Source organism: Arvicola amphibius, chromosome 6, assembly GCF_903992535.2.
Source record: "Arvicola amphibius chromosome 6, mArvAmp1.2, whole genome shotgun sequence".
Taxonomy (NCBI): domain Eukaryota; kingdom Metazoa; phylum Chordata; class Mammalia; order Rodentia; family Cricetidae; genus Arvicola; species Arvicola amphibius.
The window spans coordinates 14,592,447-14,608,951 of NC_052052.2; the positions used below are offsets into that span (position 1 = coordinate 14,592,447).

At 44.7% G+C, this 16,505-nt stretch overlaps 1 protein-coding gene across 1 annotated transcript in view; it reads right to left on the reverse strand.

Moving 5' to 3' along the window:
• The window catches only part of Eif4g3 (eukaryotic translation initiation factor 4 gamma 3), a 239,637-nt gene that overhangs the window by 34,370 nt on the left and 188,762 nt on the right, over positions 1-16,505 (reverse strand). The window contains 8 exon segments of the mRNA XM_042055219.1: positions 272-394; positions 4,415-4,448; positions 4,450-4,541; positions 6,199-6,310; positions 7,207-7,443; positions 7,828-7,974; positions 11,361-11,558; positions 12,527-12,697. Coding sequence (XP_041911153.1) covers positions 272-394; positions 4,415-4,448; positions 4,450-4,541; positions 6,199-6,310; positions 7,207-7,443; positions 7,828-7,974; positions 11,361-11,558; positions 12,527-12,697 — 1,114 coding nt within the window.

Below are 16,505 nucleotides of genomic sequence, written 5' to 3' on the forward strand. Positions count from 1 at the left end.
CAAGGTTTTTCATGTAGCCAAGGCTGGCTTTAAATTGCGGTGTAGCTGAAGATGACACGAACTTTCTCTGATCCTCTTAAGTACTGGGATTACAAGCATGCACCCAGTTTCGTAATTTTTTAAAGCATCATACTTGTTGGGCACTGGTGGCACACACTATATCCCAGCAGAAGCAGGTAGATCTCTGTGTGTTTGGGCCAGCCTGGTCTACAAGAGCTAGTTCTAGGAAAGCCCCAAAGCTACAGAAAAACCCTGTCTTGAAAAACAAAACAAAATAAAACATTATGCATCACAGTCACCTTAGTGATTTTCAGAAATTTGGAGGGGTCCAGAACTCGGCTGTTCTTGGCTCCTTGAACAGTATTCCATCCACCTTCGTCCACTCTTTGAACACCTGCAAAGGGGACATAATATACCAGTCTCTCATCACCTCAAGTCAGTCTGGTACTAGGTGAGCAATACTGTTAACGGAGGGATACCAGGGGATGACAAAGTTATGAAAATATTAATGACATCCCTGTTGAGTTTTATTTTCCTTTTTAAGAGACTGAGTTGTACTGTATATACCAGGTTGGCTCCATATGGATGCAAACCACTACACCTGGTCAAGAACCTTTAATCCACATAGCATGACAATGTAGAACAGGCACTGACTCTGAACAATCATTACCAACAGATAAAAACAGCCGACAACAAATGACTACTAGCTATTGGCTGAGGCAGGGTGAAGTCTGGTAGTGGCAGAGTTAATGGTAACTGTATCTGCACCGTGGAAGAGCTAAGTGAATGGTTCGTGGAATGGGCATGCTTTCCTCTCTCTCTTGATTGATCCTTAGGTGCTCCGGAGGAAAATTCTGACTTCTTTCCCTTTCAAACTTCATTTCTAATTGTAAGCTCTTGCCAAGTACACCTTTAAAATATACGCAAAGCCAGGCATGGTGGCACATACCTGCCAACTCAGAATTTGGGAGGCAGAGGCAGGAGAATCATGGAATTCTAAGCCAGTCTGGGCTACACAGAGTTCCAGGCTGGCCACATACACATAGCAAGACCCATCTCAAAAACAAAAGATAAAAAAACAAAATCACATAGAATGAGGATGGAGCCCTTTTTAGGTTGCTGAGTTCATGGCAGCTCTAATCAAGCTTCCAAGATCAGGATAAGAAATGGTTTTGGCTCTGTGTCATGGCCAATAATGTGTTCTATAAGTACAAACATCTTGCTGTTTGTTCTGTTTGGAACACATCTAGTTGTTGTCATCTCAATGAGAAAAAGACAAGATGTACTAACAAATGACCTACAACTAGTTATCAGTTTTTCTGGTCCCCACCGCTCTGTCCCTGTCTTCTGTGACTCTTGTTATCATCTAGGTCCAGAGCTCTATGCGCACTCTCCTGTTGCGGGCCTTTGAGCTTTCTCTCCTCTGTACATCTCCCTCCTTACACAGATGTGCGCATGACTTCCTGGCTTCACCTGTTTCAGGCTGGCTGGGCAGCACCAGCCTCTCCCTCATCTCCCTGGTCAAAGTCCTCTGGGATAGTGAGATGGCTCAACAGGTAGAAGCAGCTGCTGCCAGACCTGATGACCTGAGTTTGATATTGAAACCCCACATGGTAGAAGGGGAAAACAGGCCTCCTTCAATTGGTTCTCTGACCTCCAAGGCACGCCATTTATATAAATACTTTAAAAACTGCACCCCACTCCCTTTAACCCTTGCATTCCCCTCATTTCTCTCTTCTCACTTGTTCCATGGAACAGAGTAGTTTGATCAATGAAATATTCTGCTTCAATATTTATTTCCTGCTGCCCAGTACACGGCCTAGTTAAGTGACAGGCACCTGGAACTTGATGAACAGATGAAGAAATGAGCGATCACTTCACTGCCTTCTGAAAGCTGCAGAGCCGCACGGACTAACCGCTACCTGATCTTGGTGCCACCAGCACACTCGTGGCTTTCAGTGGCACCAGCGCTCCAGCTCGTTCCCGTCACTGTGCTGTTAACCACTGTCTTCTGTCAGTCACATGTGCACATCAGTCACATGTGCACATCTCCTACAAGTTAGGCCTTAACAAAATCTCTGCTTCTTTCTCCATTTTAGTCACCAGTCATAGAAGTCATTATCTGAAAAGGCATGCCTGCTAAGTCCTTGGTGGGGCAGCCCTTGAAACACAAATGTAAACTTTGCTCTCCTGACTGCTCTACAATGGGTGAAACTGTCTGCACCAGTCAATAGCAATTGAATGTTCACTCCGAGCCAGATGTTCCTGCTGGACAAGGCACAATTCCTTAAGTCCACCTTGCAAGCAGTATCTTGTGCAAGATCATACAGCTATGAAACAGCAGAACTGACACTGGGAGCCAGCAGCTCCAGAGTTCATGCTTTTAGCCATTGCTCTACAAAACCCAGCCGAGTATGTCACCCATAGAGATGCTAACTACGTTGCCTGCCGTGCTCACTGACACGCAGGGCACACTAACATGACCTATGTTCACCTGTGACAAGTTCAAAAGAAATTGACACTTTGGGAATGTTTGGAAAGTTTCTTCTCTTCTTCTTTTCTTTCTTTTGGTTTTTCGAGACAGGGTTTCCCTGTGTAACAGTTCTAGCTGTCCTGGAACTAGCTCTTGTAGACCAGGCTGGCCTCGAACTCACAGAGATCGTACCTGCCTCTGCCTCCAGAGTGCTGGAATTAAAGGTGTTCCAGCACCACCCAGCCAAGTTTGGAAGGTTTCTACTTCTGCTGCCTCTGCTCCGAACCTTCAGTAAGAGGCCAATTTCAGACAGAAGGTGCCTTTTGCAGACTTCACACAGTTTGCATCCTACATATCTATCTATGAACCTATGCACCCTTGGTGTTCTCAGAGGCCAAAAGAGGTTGCATCCCCTGAGATTTAGAGTGACAGATGGTTGTGAAGCACTTGTGGTGCTGGGAAACAGAACCTGGATCCTCAGCAAGAACAGCTAGGTGTTCTTAATCACTGAGTTATCTCTCCAGCTGATTCCTTCTATTTCTATTGGTACAAAGTCTCAGTTCCTTACACACAGAATTTCAGAGACAGTTGGAATGCTGAGTTTTGTGGAATATTACTTGACTATGTTACGTAAGGATGTGCTACATTGTTTAACGATGTAAAGATGTGGTTGCGTTTGTTTATGTAGTGGAGTATTTGTTTAACTATGTAAAGATATGCTATATTTGTTTATGCTACATTTGTTAACGATGTAAAGATGTGTTGCTCTGCCTGCATAAGGCACCTGATTAGTCTAATAAAAAGCTGAACAGTCAATAGCTAGGCAGTAGAGGAGTAGGTGGGGCTACTGGGCAGAGAGAGTAACCAGAAGGAAGAATCTAGGCTGGGGGGTGGGGTGGAGAAGATACTTCAGGCCGTCCAGCCAGCCAGCCAAACACAGAGTAGGACATACAGAATAAAAATAAAGAATAAAAAGTCTTGAAGCAAAATGTAAATGAAGAGGAAACATGTTAATTTAAGTTATAAGAGCTAGTGGAATAAGCAAAATGATGAACATTCTTAACTAATATTAAGACTTATGATTTGGGGGATGGCTGGTTGGCCCAAGGGGGGGGAAGACGACTGCTACAGTGGAGTTTAAAAAACACGTGTGATTGGTGCAAAAAGCCACAAGCCTGGAGCTTATAGGAAATCAACTGCAGCCTGTCTACCTGGCACACAGAAGCTACCAGCTTCTACTCACAACCCTCCTACCCACAAAGGGACAGGCATCTCTTATTAATACCAACTTGCTTAACACCAGTCCTTTGTTTACACACTTAAGAGAGGCAGAAACAAAACTAAGTTCTGATCTCAGTTCTCCCAACAAAAATGTCACTCGGTCGGAACATGAAATTACACCTGAGACAGGACACTGCTTATTCCCCTTAGTAACCGAGTGTTTATTCACTTCACAATGAAAACCCTTTCAAATAAAAGCCAGGTTTCTTCCATTTCCAGGCTCCTCTCTTAGAACTCCATGCCATTCGTAAATCTAAATTTTAAAGCCTACATAGCGTATCTGTCTGCACTGAGGACAGCCCCCCACATTCTCTGCACATTATTTCCCTAATAGAGAATCGTCTGCACTGAGGACAGCCCCACATCTCTGCACATTATCTCCTGTGGGAGTCAAACCGTGCAGTTCCAAGAGAGTTGTTTTCACTGCTTCTCTTACCTTGCAGGGATAGTGTGGAGGGAAGATGCTCACTGCAGGCCTATGAATGCCTGGCTTTGCATAAGGTCACAACACCCATTTCCAAGCTTGCACTCTCTTAGACAATGGTTAGTCTTAGGTGTCTTGTGTTGCCTGACAACCCCTCTCTGTTCTTTGGGACCTCATTCCGGCTCTTACCTAAGAGTCCCAGCACTCCATCCCACCCTAGCCATTCTTGCCCTCACCTGGCCTTCTCTTCTCCTTGGTCATCAGCTGCTGGGACTTTCCTCTGCTCTTCTTGTTCTTCTATTTTGGCCTCTTTGTGAATCTGCTCAATAGTTTTTGGGCCCTGATCTGCCTCTTCGGACACCCCAATTACACCTATGAAAGGAGAAAATAAGGTTATCATTCAAGTAATGCAAAATTCACAAACAGGGCGGGGGAATCTTGCTTGGTGCTTACCTAGCATGTACAGGAACAATAACCATAGTAATTTTCCGAATAAAAATAAATGAAATGCCTATACTTTTGCCTGGTGGTGGTGGCACACACCTTGTCTACAGAACTCAGGGACAGAGGCAAGTGCAACTGAGGCCAGGTCTGGTCTACAGAGTGAGTTCTAGGATGCCCAGGGCTACAACAAAGAAAAACAAACAGAAATAAACCAACAAACCTCCCAACCCCATCCTCCACCAAAATGAGCCTATGACTTTCCACCACAGGGAACCAAAGGAACCCAATAAATAGCTTCACAAAATGGAGATTATGCTTGTTCTCAGCTAGTCACAGAATGATGTATTGCTCTAGAAATTCAAGCTAACAAAATGATTAACTCGGCAGAGTTCAGGGCACATTCCAACAACTCGGTGGGTAAAAGTCAAAGGGAAGAAGGTTCCGATACAATCTCATTACTGTAATCATGGGGAGAGGAAGGGAAGTGGACCAGGAAGAACGAGGATCCCCCAGGACCTTGTAACATGAGGACTAGCCACAGTCACAGGGTTCTGCATCAAGTGGTGATGTCATTTTTAGAGCATCAATACATGACACTGATCCCAGAACTAGAATGCCACATTCAAACCGGCCTCTCTCTCTTCAGGAGACAAACTGGTCTCCCTCCATCCTGGCACCTCTCAACAGTTAAATGAGCAAGTGTGGTGGAGATGGCTAGAATTTAGTGTGTGGGATCTAATCATTGGTCGCAGCTTTTGCTACTGAGGTCAAACCTAGTGTTTAGTGAGACAAAGAGGCCTCATCAAAGCCATGGGACTGGGTGGTAATGAAGGTGGGGCCTAGGCTTCAGCTGAGGTAGTCAACATAGGGGATTAAAGCAAGAAAAAAGGAGGCAGATAAACACTGGAAGCTGGTATGACGGATGCACAGAGGGTACCGATAGGTACCATCTAGGAGTTTGCATTGTACACAGTTATCTCACTCAACATTTCTAAGACCTAGGGGTAGCAACAGTGCTATGTGGAAAGGAAACACGAGGCTTAGGAGTCAACATGTTCACTGTGGAGATGAGGCTCCAGCTGTTGAGCTTACAAAGAGTGGGTCTCACTGCCCACCAGGGGAGTCAGATGGCAATGTCGGGGCTGCAGTGTGGTGAAGACACACTCAACAGAGGGCAACTTCTTCCTGTCAGTTCAGTGCGTGGGAAAGAAGGAAAACACCTTTTCACCCCACAATCATCACCGTCTTATTTATCCAACTCCTTAAAACAGATGGGGACTCCATTGTGGTTTTGTGTTTCTTCTTCTTTTTTTCTTTTTTTGTCACCTTAACACAGAGTTGCCTAGGAAGAACCTCCATTGAGAAAATATTCCACCCAGATTGTCTGTAGGCATTTTCATGATTAATGTAGGTGCATATAAAACCTGGACTGGTGATCCATGCCTGGTCAGCGTGCTAGTGCACAGCTTTGATCCTTCACCTGGGAGGCAGAGGCAGGCAGAACCCAGTGAGTTTGAGGCCAGCCTGGTCTACATAGTGCTTTTGGTTACGGTGTTTATTGAAATGACAGAAACTGAGCATACCAGCCTGAGGTCTATCACATCCTGAAGCATGAATCGAATCCTGGATGAAGTTTTTCTTTCCTTGACGATTTTCTCCATCTGGTTAAAGTACTGGTCCATACGTGGCTGCAACACATAAAGCCACCAAGATTTCTGGCTGAGAAACCCAACTTTCTTTTTTCCATGTACTTTTTTTTTTTTTGTTTTTGTTTTTATTATAAAGGGTCTCCTTCTGTAGTCTAGGCTGTCTTAAACTTGTGATCCCCCTGCCTTGGTCGCCTGAGTGCTGGGATTATAGATATGTGCCACCATAAGGTAACAAGAAATTCTTAGGTGATTTAAGAATAAGATTTTAGCTGGGCAATGGTGACACATGCCTTTAATCCCAGCACGTGGGAAGCTGAGAAAGGTGGATCTCTAAGAGTTCAAGGCCAGCCTGGTCTACAGAGTGAGATCCAAGACAGGCTCCAAAGCTACAGAAAAATCCTGTCTTGGAAAAAAAAAAAAAGAAAGAAAGAAAGAAAGAAAGAAAAAAAGATTTAGATCTTGCCAGGCACTGGTGGCGCACACCTTTAATCCCAGCACTTGGGAGGCAGATACAGGAAGATCTCTGTGAGTTCAAGGTCAGCCGGATCTACAGAATGAGTTCCAGAACAGCCAGAGCTATAGTGAGACCCTGTCTCAAAACAAGAAAACATAGTGACTTGAGGCATGCAGGTGATACACACATGTCACCCCAGGGGGGTCAGCCTGGGGTACACAGTGAGATCCTACCTCAAGAGGAAATAAATAATCCTACTACCTAGTCTTTACTCCCATTTTCAGGTCTGGTGCCTTTCTTAACCCATTTCTGCTTACAGCCTATAAAATGGTAAAGAGAAAAAAAGAGAACGACCAAATAAGCTAGAGAATCTACACACTGATCTGCATTTAACTAGGGACCTCCCCACCTCAGATCTAAAGCAATTTCTGTATGTGACCGAGAGCCGCTATTGCAGCCTTCTGAGTCCCTGGGTCTTTACCTTTGCTTTCTCGAAGTCCAGGTCCTTGCCAATGGTGGTGAGCAGGCGACACAAGCACTCCAGGGACTCTTCGTCATGGTTCTTCAGCAGCTTCACCACACAGTCATGCATTATGGCCTCTGTTAGCATCTTGAGTTTAAAGAGTTCTCCAATAAACTTGATGTTGCCAATGGATCTCCGACGGGCTTTGTCCTTGGCTTCCTCCAGTTCATCATGAAGCCTCGTCCTCTCCTCGGGCTGTTGGGTAAAAAGGGGTGAGAGCATCTAAGATTTGGTGCCTTACGCTTTTTGGACTCTGGGGCTCTGACATAGAACAAAGAAAGGGCCTAACTCCTCAGAAAGAAAACGACGTGCAGAAATGTGAATACATCAAGATTTATAGAACCCAGCATCCTTTCTCAAGGACAAGGTTAGACTGACTTCTGGTATGGAGCTGAGTGCCTCTGACATTGGGCAATAAAACACCACTACATGCGTGTGCGTGCGCGCGCGCGCGCACACACACACACACACACACACACACACACACACACACACACGTACTAACAATAACAGGTCCCTTCGCATCTGCCACAGCTAGCTGTGGGACCATTCTGGCAGTACTTGATGCAAAGTCCTTACAGCACTGGCAGCTTCCAGTTCTTTCTGCTTCTTCTCAAAGACATCATCATCTGCTTTATCTTTTTCAAACTCCTTCTGGCAGCGGTTTAGCAGCAGTTTCCGGAAATTCACCGTGTTACCGGGCTTCTCTGCCATGGGAACCTTCAGCTGCATTCAGAGAGTAAAGTACAAAGGCAGCAAGATTACTTAACGCAGACACACAAACAAGTAAGCATTCTAAAAAAGGCATTTCCATAGTCCAGTGAAAAGGAGAAAAATGACACACCCTCAGACACACCTCTTGTCTTTTGTGAATATGCTTCCTGCTAACATCTGCTATCAGCACAGCTGTTAGCCTGGGTATACCTAGACATGACTGTGGAGGGTTATCTCTTTGTTTAGATCTTATTTATTATTGTATTTACACAAGGTGTGTGTGTATGTATGCATGTACCCATGCATATATGAGCATGGTGCATCCATGAAGGATTCTCACTTTCCACATGGATTACGGAGACAATTCAGTCTATCAAGGTGGTGTGACAGCGCCTCTGCTCACTGAGCCATCTCACCAACCCTTTATCTATGCTTTGTTAAGGTCTCGGGCGCAACCTAGGTGGCCCTGAATTCTGATCCTCCTGCTCCACCTTCCAAGAATTTGGAATACAGGAGTGCCCTACCATGAAGGAATTTTGCACAGCATTGGGCGTAGGAGTTGCATGTATGCCAGCCACCCTACTGCCTGAGCCACACCCAAAGCCCCTAGATTAAAAAAACAACAACAAAATGATTTAAACAATTTTGGCTTAAAGGAACAAAAAGAAATAACAAAGTAGGGAGAATTCCAGGGCCACAGCAAAACCTGGGAAAGGGCAGGGCTTTGAAGACTGACTGTTGCCCTAACTTTTCTCAGAAGGACGCCCTCACACTGGCCCATGCTTAGCAAGACTATCAGTATGCAGTACGGTGTTTACTTTTGTTTCTTTTGGAGACAAGCCACAGAGTGTTGCCTAGATCATTCCTGAATTAACAGCCATCCCAATTCATCCTCTAGAGGCACGCACCAGAACACCTAGTCTTTCAGGTGGCAAAAGAATGATCGTGTTAGATTTGAGTTTGGCTTACAATTAGCCATTTTAGAAATTTCCTGACAGCAGAAAGACCAGAGTGGAAGGGCTAGTCCACATGGAGGCAAGCAGTGAGGGTTTCTAGCTACTTTCAGTAAGAACTGCTTCCTAACACCTTCAATGGCTCCCTCCTATTGTTCATATCACCTGTAATACCCTCTAGAACCATGAGCTTCTGAGCAACATGCAAAAGGGCTTTTCTGGGCTCACAAAAGAAGATCCAAGAGTTCTGAAATTGCAATGGAGGACGGAGCTGTGCTACCATAGAGCACGGGAGGACAGAGCCCTGCTACCATAGAGCACGGAAGGACAGAGCTGTGCTACCTTAGAAGACTAGTCAAGTACTCCCTCTGATGCAGGAAGAATCATTTACAGTTTCTCCTCATCAGTCCAGGGGCCAACACAGCAGCAGGAAACATTAGCCTAGGAAGCAGGGCAAACTAGGAACTGCAGTTTAGACAAATGCAGCAAAGCTGCCATAAACCTGATGTCAACCCACAAAGCACAGCAATGAGATCATGGTGCAGTCAGGCCCACAGCCTTCAAGATGACAGAGACTGTGATGGCACATGTGAAGTGGCACAGGCCTGCAAAGCCAGCATTTGGGAGGTGCAGATGGGAGAGGGAGGGTCAGAAGTTCAAAGTCATCTTTAGCTATAGAGTCAAAGCCAAAGCTAGACCATGCCATCTACTCTATGACACCCAATATATGACAATGACTACAAAATATAGCAGAGAATCAGGAAGTATATCTATCAACAGGTTGGTATATGAGAGAACACTAACCTGACTAGATTCTAGAAATCCCTAAAAGGTTCTATAAAACCTACCCCTATTTTATACACTTTGGTACCGTCCAAGGACACAAGCAGAACCAACCACAATTCCACCAGCCTTTTGGAAAACCCACCAGTCTCAATATAGTGAAGTGTAAATAGAGTGAACTGGGAATGGACAGGCTATTGGCCATGGTGGGGGCATACCCCTAATCCCAGCAGCTGGGAGGCTGATGCAGGATAGTGAGTTTCCAAGCAGGCCTCAGCTATACAGCAGGACCCTATCCCAACAGGCCCAACCTTACGCCAAGGGGGTCTGACACTATACTATCAGCCCTTATGGGATGTTTCCAACAACAATGCTTGCATAGAGGAACCAGAGTCAGACGTGCACGTACCCACAGTACAATGAAATAAACACAACTTGTGGTTGTCTATGCGGTGGGAAGAGAGAAAATGAGATGAGCCAGAGATGGAAAGATGGCTCAGCAGTTAAGAGCACCTGCTGCTCGTCCAGAGGGATGAGAATTCTGTTCTTAGCACGCATGCCTAGCAGATCAAAACTGCCTATTAACTCCAGCCCCAAGAACTCTGACACCCTCTTCTGGCTTCCATAGACAGCCTGGACACACAGCATGTACTTACACAGAAACACACACACACACACACACACACAAAGAAAAAGGAAAGAAAACTTAAAAGAAATGAGCCGAGTGAAGCATGGGAGAACTCCCCACATGACAACAGAGGAGGAAGCCCACACTGCAAGTACAGGGGAACGTTAAAGCTAGGCTGAGGAGAGAGCCAGGCCAAGGTTCAAACCTCAAGTCTAGTTATTTATGTTCATATGTAATTAGGGATTGGATAAATGTCTGTGGACTTTTTTTTATTTTAAGATTTATGTATTATGTAGTACAGTGCTCTGTCTGCATGTATGCCTGCAGGCCAGAAGAGGGCACCAGACCTCATTACAGGTGGTGGTGAGTAACCATGTGGTTGCTGGGAATTAGTCTCAGGATCTCTGGAAGAGCAGTCAGTGCTCTCAACCGCTGAGCCATCTCTCCAGCCCTTTGTGGACATTTTAAGAACAGGGAGGTTACTTATTTATTTATTGCTTTTTGCTGTTGATAGCGTCTTACTCTGTACCTAGGCTGGCCTATTCCTAGCACGTATTCTCCTGACGTGCTGGATTGAAGGCAGGAGCTATATGCTCAGCAAGACGGAAATGATCAGATTTTAAACATTTTTGGTGACAACTATCTTTTCATTCCTGAGGCCAGAATTAGAACAGTTAATTTAACTTTAAATTTAGTTCATGTTAAAGTTAGCATCTGCTCTAGTTCTGTAAGATGACACTCCAGAATAAAATTGTTGCCTAGGACATAATTCCACATTACTAACTTAAACTTCCTCAGTCTTTCCAGGTTGGAGAAATCATAAGCCTATGCCAGTTTCAGTCCAGAGACCCCCAGTGGTGAGGACAGATGTTACTTTAGCACAGATCCTTTTTAATCAATGAGGACTCTATACATGAGCACTAGCAATATATTCTCCCCTTTCCATTGCCCCAATAACACTCTGGGAAGAATGTGCAGTGAGGGGAGAATATACCTCTTGGCGGTTCTGCTTTTACTGCTTCCTCTCTTCTTACCGTTACTAGGCATCGACACATGTTTGCATACGCCACAGAGAAACTGGGCTCATCAATAGCCTTCTCAAAGACCAGGTCGATGACTCCCTTCAGTCGCTCCTCGGTGTCCACAGTGAGTCCCGACACTTGCTTCATCAGCTGGTTGAACATCTGTGGTGTTAGTTTATTTAAGATACTCCGAACTTTTCTGAAAAGTTCCTAGGAGGGTTAAAATAAAAAGAGCATTACTATCTACATACTCCACGTAAACAAGGCCAATGCCCAACACCAGCGCTTTCGGTTACTGAGCAATTTTAGGAGAGGAAGACTTCAGTTACTTAAAGGTCAGAAAAGTCACCTGCAGTTTTAATGTCCCCCATGGCCCCAGGAATTCCACCTGGGGCTCCCAGTACCCTATACAGGACCAACTGCAGAACAGCCTATTGCGCCTTTCTCAGACAACAGGAACAAGATGCAGCTAAAACTTTAAAAAGGTTACAGGAACTTTTAAATCATGATTGTTTTTAGAAATTTATTACTAATTAGGGTTAAGTAAAAAGATTTTAATTAAAATGAATCTTTAAATAATGTAGAAATGATTCAGGCGGTGGTGGAATATGCCTTTAATCCCAGTACTCGGAAGGCCGAGAAAGGCCTGGTCTAGCTACCAAGTGAGTTCCAGGACAGCAAGGACTGTTACACAGAGAAACCCTGCTCAAAAAGAGTACATGCATGAAAATGCCATAATGAAACCCACTATGTAAATAATGTGTTAATTTAAAAAAATAGGAAGAAAAACATGCCTCATATGAACACAGTGAGAGCCACAGAAAAGGACACAGTGATTTCTTCTTTATCTTTGTATTGGGGATCAGACTACAGCCTTGTCCAATCTCAGTAAGCCTTTGCAGAGTGACATTTAAATCCACCAGTAAAGACAAAACAGATTATCATTCCTAAGGCTTACAGAACAATGCCATTAGAAAAAAAAGGATAAAGCCAGGTATGATGGCTAACATTTTTAATGTGTCAGAATCTCTATGAACTGGAGCCAGCCAGGGTCTGTCTCAAACAAAAACAAAAACAAAAACAAAAACAAAAAAAAAAAACTTTTCCACATACTGAAAAAGGCAGAAGAACTTACAAGGGAAGCTCAAGCTCACAGAGCACAGGCACAACCCCCTCACCTGCGTTTTAATGCTTTCAGGATCGTCGGCCTGGCTGTCCCGCTTCTGGCTGGGCTTCCAAGCGTTCTCCGCTTTTCTCAAGTGCACATCTTCCTTTACAGACACGGTGATGATCTTTCTGGGCTCCCTTCTCTGGCCAGGCTGAGACCTCCGAGGTCCAACATTCAACAACTAGGACAAGTACATGACATTCATTCAGAGAACACAGAGTGCCTGCGTCTGGAGGGCTACTCAAGCTTCATGTTCACAGCAAACAGTCTCGATGAAAAGACGAGGCATTAGGTGTTCGAGTTAGAAATAATCTTAAGAGGAAGAAAACTGGTCTCAGAATACCATCACTACAACATCGCTACCTCTTAAAGTACCAAAAGGATAATAAACTGCCATTCCCAGTCCTGCTCAGGAAACCTGTGCTCCAGGGAAACTGCACTGCACAGGCCACAGTGGCCGAATCACAGCCACGGCAATGACAAACATTCACAGTAGACCACATGGCAATCTGCCCCAAACACTAGCTGTTAAAAAAAAAAAAAAAAAGCCAGGAAAGAAGAAACTATTTGTACCAGTTGTGGTAGCACACACCCATACACCTGTCATCCCAGCACACGGGACAGGACACAGAAACGTCCACCTGAGCTAAAGGTGAGACCCTGTAGTCATATTTTGTTTGTAATCTAACAAATAAAGCTTGCCTGAAGATCAGAGGGCAGAGTTAAGCCATTAGAGGCCAGGGAGTGGTAGCATACATCTTTAATTCCAGGATTTGGGAGACAGAAGCAGAGGGATCTCAGTTAGTTCAAGGCCACCCTGTGCTACATAAGATTGAAATCTGGCTAAAAAAAGAAACCGCTCACACAGAGGTGATCCTAGCACTAGGGAGGTGGAGACAGGACTTATATGGCTGGGTGGAGAGAGGAGTATAAGGAGGGAAGAGACAGGAGCTCAGAGTAGTCTGAAGGACATGATGGTCCCTTCAGTTTGAGCATTGGTAGATGTAAAAGTTCTCTCTAGTGTCTGGCCGCACTGCTTCTCTGATCCTTCGGTTTTCACCCCTAATATCTGACTCTGGGTTTTTATTATTAAGAACAATTAGAATTTGTGCTACATTTGACACCCAACTTTTGGGGTATGAATTCATGAAAAAGCCACTTTCCTTGTAGGTTTGGAGCCACTGGTCCACCAGCTAGGTTTTCCTTTTTTCTTTCCTGCTGGGATTTCCTTGGACCCTCTTCTGGGACTGCTGCCAAACTAGGTAACTGTCTTATACCAATTATCAATCACGCACTAGGAATGGTAGTGACAAGTGGGCATCAGAATAAAAGTTTGAATCCCCATTGAGATTGTCAGAAGAACAAAATAAGGACACAGCACTGATGATAGGCTCGCAAACATTAAAAACAAACAAGTAGACAGGGAGACAGCTCAGTGGTTAACAGCATCAACTGCTCTTCTAGAGGACCTGGGTTCAACTCTTAGCACTCACATGGCAGCTCACACCTGTCTGTAACTCCATTTCAGTAGACCTGATATCCATGGGAAAACACCAATGCACAAAAAACAAAAACAAAACAAAAAAACAATATGGGTTAACTGAGAAAGACTAAAGACTAGGAAAATTCCATCAGGGACAGTTCCTAAACCAGGCTCTGAGGACACTCACTTACAAATGAATCTTCTACATAATATCTAGGTCAAACAACTCTGTTAAGACACTCACTCAGCCAAAGACAGTCTGGATTTCATGATCCAGATGAGGTTCCTGAGGCAGATCCTGTGGGTAAGTTATCTTTTCAACTGGTGGATATAATTCAAGAACAACGTTTCCAGACATTCAATCCAACCCACACTTGGACATGAAAACGTCAGAACAGATGCACTTGGAGAAAATGAAATGGCAAAGTCACGAAGCCACGGAGTGAGGGCGGGAGATGGATCGGGTGTTAAAGTCACGGAGAAGCCATGGAGGGAGGGCGGGAGATGGATCGGGTGTTAAAGTCATGGAGAAGCCATGGAGTGAGGGCGGGAGATGGATCGGGTGTTAAAGAGCAGGCTGCACAAGAAAATGACTGGAGTTCACAATCTTCAGCATCCATGTAGGAGACAGGCATGCATGGAATTGACAAAGCACATCTGTAATCTCAGTGATGGTGGACTGGGGCGGACACAGGTGATCCTGGAAGCTTGCTGCTAGCCGGTGTAGCTGAAATACCGTCTCAAAGAGTAAGGTCAACTGTGATATGGAAAGGCACCAGATATGGACCTCAGGTATGCCCACAGGCACATGCCCTGTCACACACGTGCACCATACACACATGTATCTTATCTGAAGATAGTCATTTACAAAGACTACTGCAAACACCAGTGAGCAGACCTCGAGACTATAACCTGCACCATCTCTTCACCCGCTTCATTCAGTTCCCAGAGGAAAGTCACCCTGGGTTAAAAGGTCACAAACAAGGCAAACTGGTATCTGAGCTTCTGTGAACCTGGAAAGCTGAATGTCACAGGTCCCAAGTCACATTGTCCTGGCTCCCTTAATATACAATTTACTGTCCATCTCTGTGTTTGACCTAACGTCCCTGTGACCATTGGCAATTCTCTTGGCATGGACTAACAAAGCACTAGCTTCACTAGCAGAGGGGATAAGAATGTCATCCGACAGCCTGTGAGGCTTGAGGCCACAATTTCCCTGCTTGGTTACAACTCCCTACCTAAAATCTCCACCTGTATATTTGAAGAATGATACTCTTTTGCTGTTAGTACAAAAAGTCACAGAACTGCCACTAAGTTAGAATATGATATTTGAAAAAACCTGAATCTGTTTTCCTGGGCCTTGACCACTCATATTTGGCTCTGGAATAAACTCTTATTGGAGTTTAAGATGATAGCTGTAGTTTCCACTGATACTATAAATCATCAAATTTAAAGTATGTATTAAAAATATATATATATATATTCTTTAAAAACAGTTCCATATAGTGAATGACTTACAGCCCACCCATCCATGTACATACATAATTTCAACCCACACATGGGATCCTGTTCTGTGATTATGACAGACTGAAAACAAGGTGTAGGGGTGATAGGTGAGCACTATCATGTCTACAGTTGGCTTTTCACATGAGTTCCATTCTAGGAACTGAACTTAGGCCCTCAGGTTTAGTGGCAAGCACTTTATCAACTAAGCACCTCTCTCTACTCATTTTCTGTTTTCACTATTTTACAAGATACAGCTTGTTCTCAACTTACACGGCTTCCTCTGGTTCAACTATTGGAAAACAATGAACAACAAGCTAGGAATAAAAACTGGGAAGGTACATGGCAAGGAGGCACCTTAATCTCTACCATTCAGGAGTGATTTATGAACAACACTGAGCAAAACGCGAGTAGCACAGAGGTCACCAGCCAGAGAATAACCAATCATCCCAGACACCTGCTGCTCTGCGAAGAAGCAAGCAGGGGCACAGTGTGATGCCCAGCGCAGATGCCACTTCCTCCTCTGAAAAGCCTGCCACTGTGTGTATGGCATCCTGTAGGTTACCAATGCTACACTTGTCATGGCCTAGAGTAAATGAGAGCAAACAAAAACTACATCGCCACAGCATGTCTAAACATAAATAAAAAGAGCCGGTCAGCACCCCACAGGTAAACTCTTAGGGGTGACACAGACATTACCACCAGTGGAGTGCAGCCTGGGGCTGTGCTCAGTTCCAAAACTGGCAACCCATGCCTGCTGTGTACTTAGTAAATCTGAGGAAACAAAGCCAGAGAGGATTAGCTGGGTGTCAATGGACGCTCTAGGTGACCGTGATGTCTCAGAATCCTACCAAGGTTGGAGCTACAGCAAAAGTATGTGCAGGCCACTTCAACAGAGAAGCCAGAGACAAAGACCAGACCAACTCAGTACAGAAAAAGGCACGCAGAGGTGCATTGTGCTTTTGCTTTAATATTCATAAGGACGCTATGGAGGGTCGTCTTT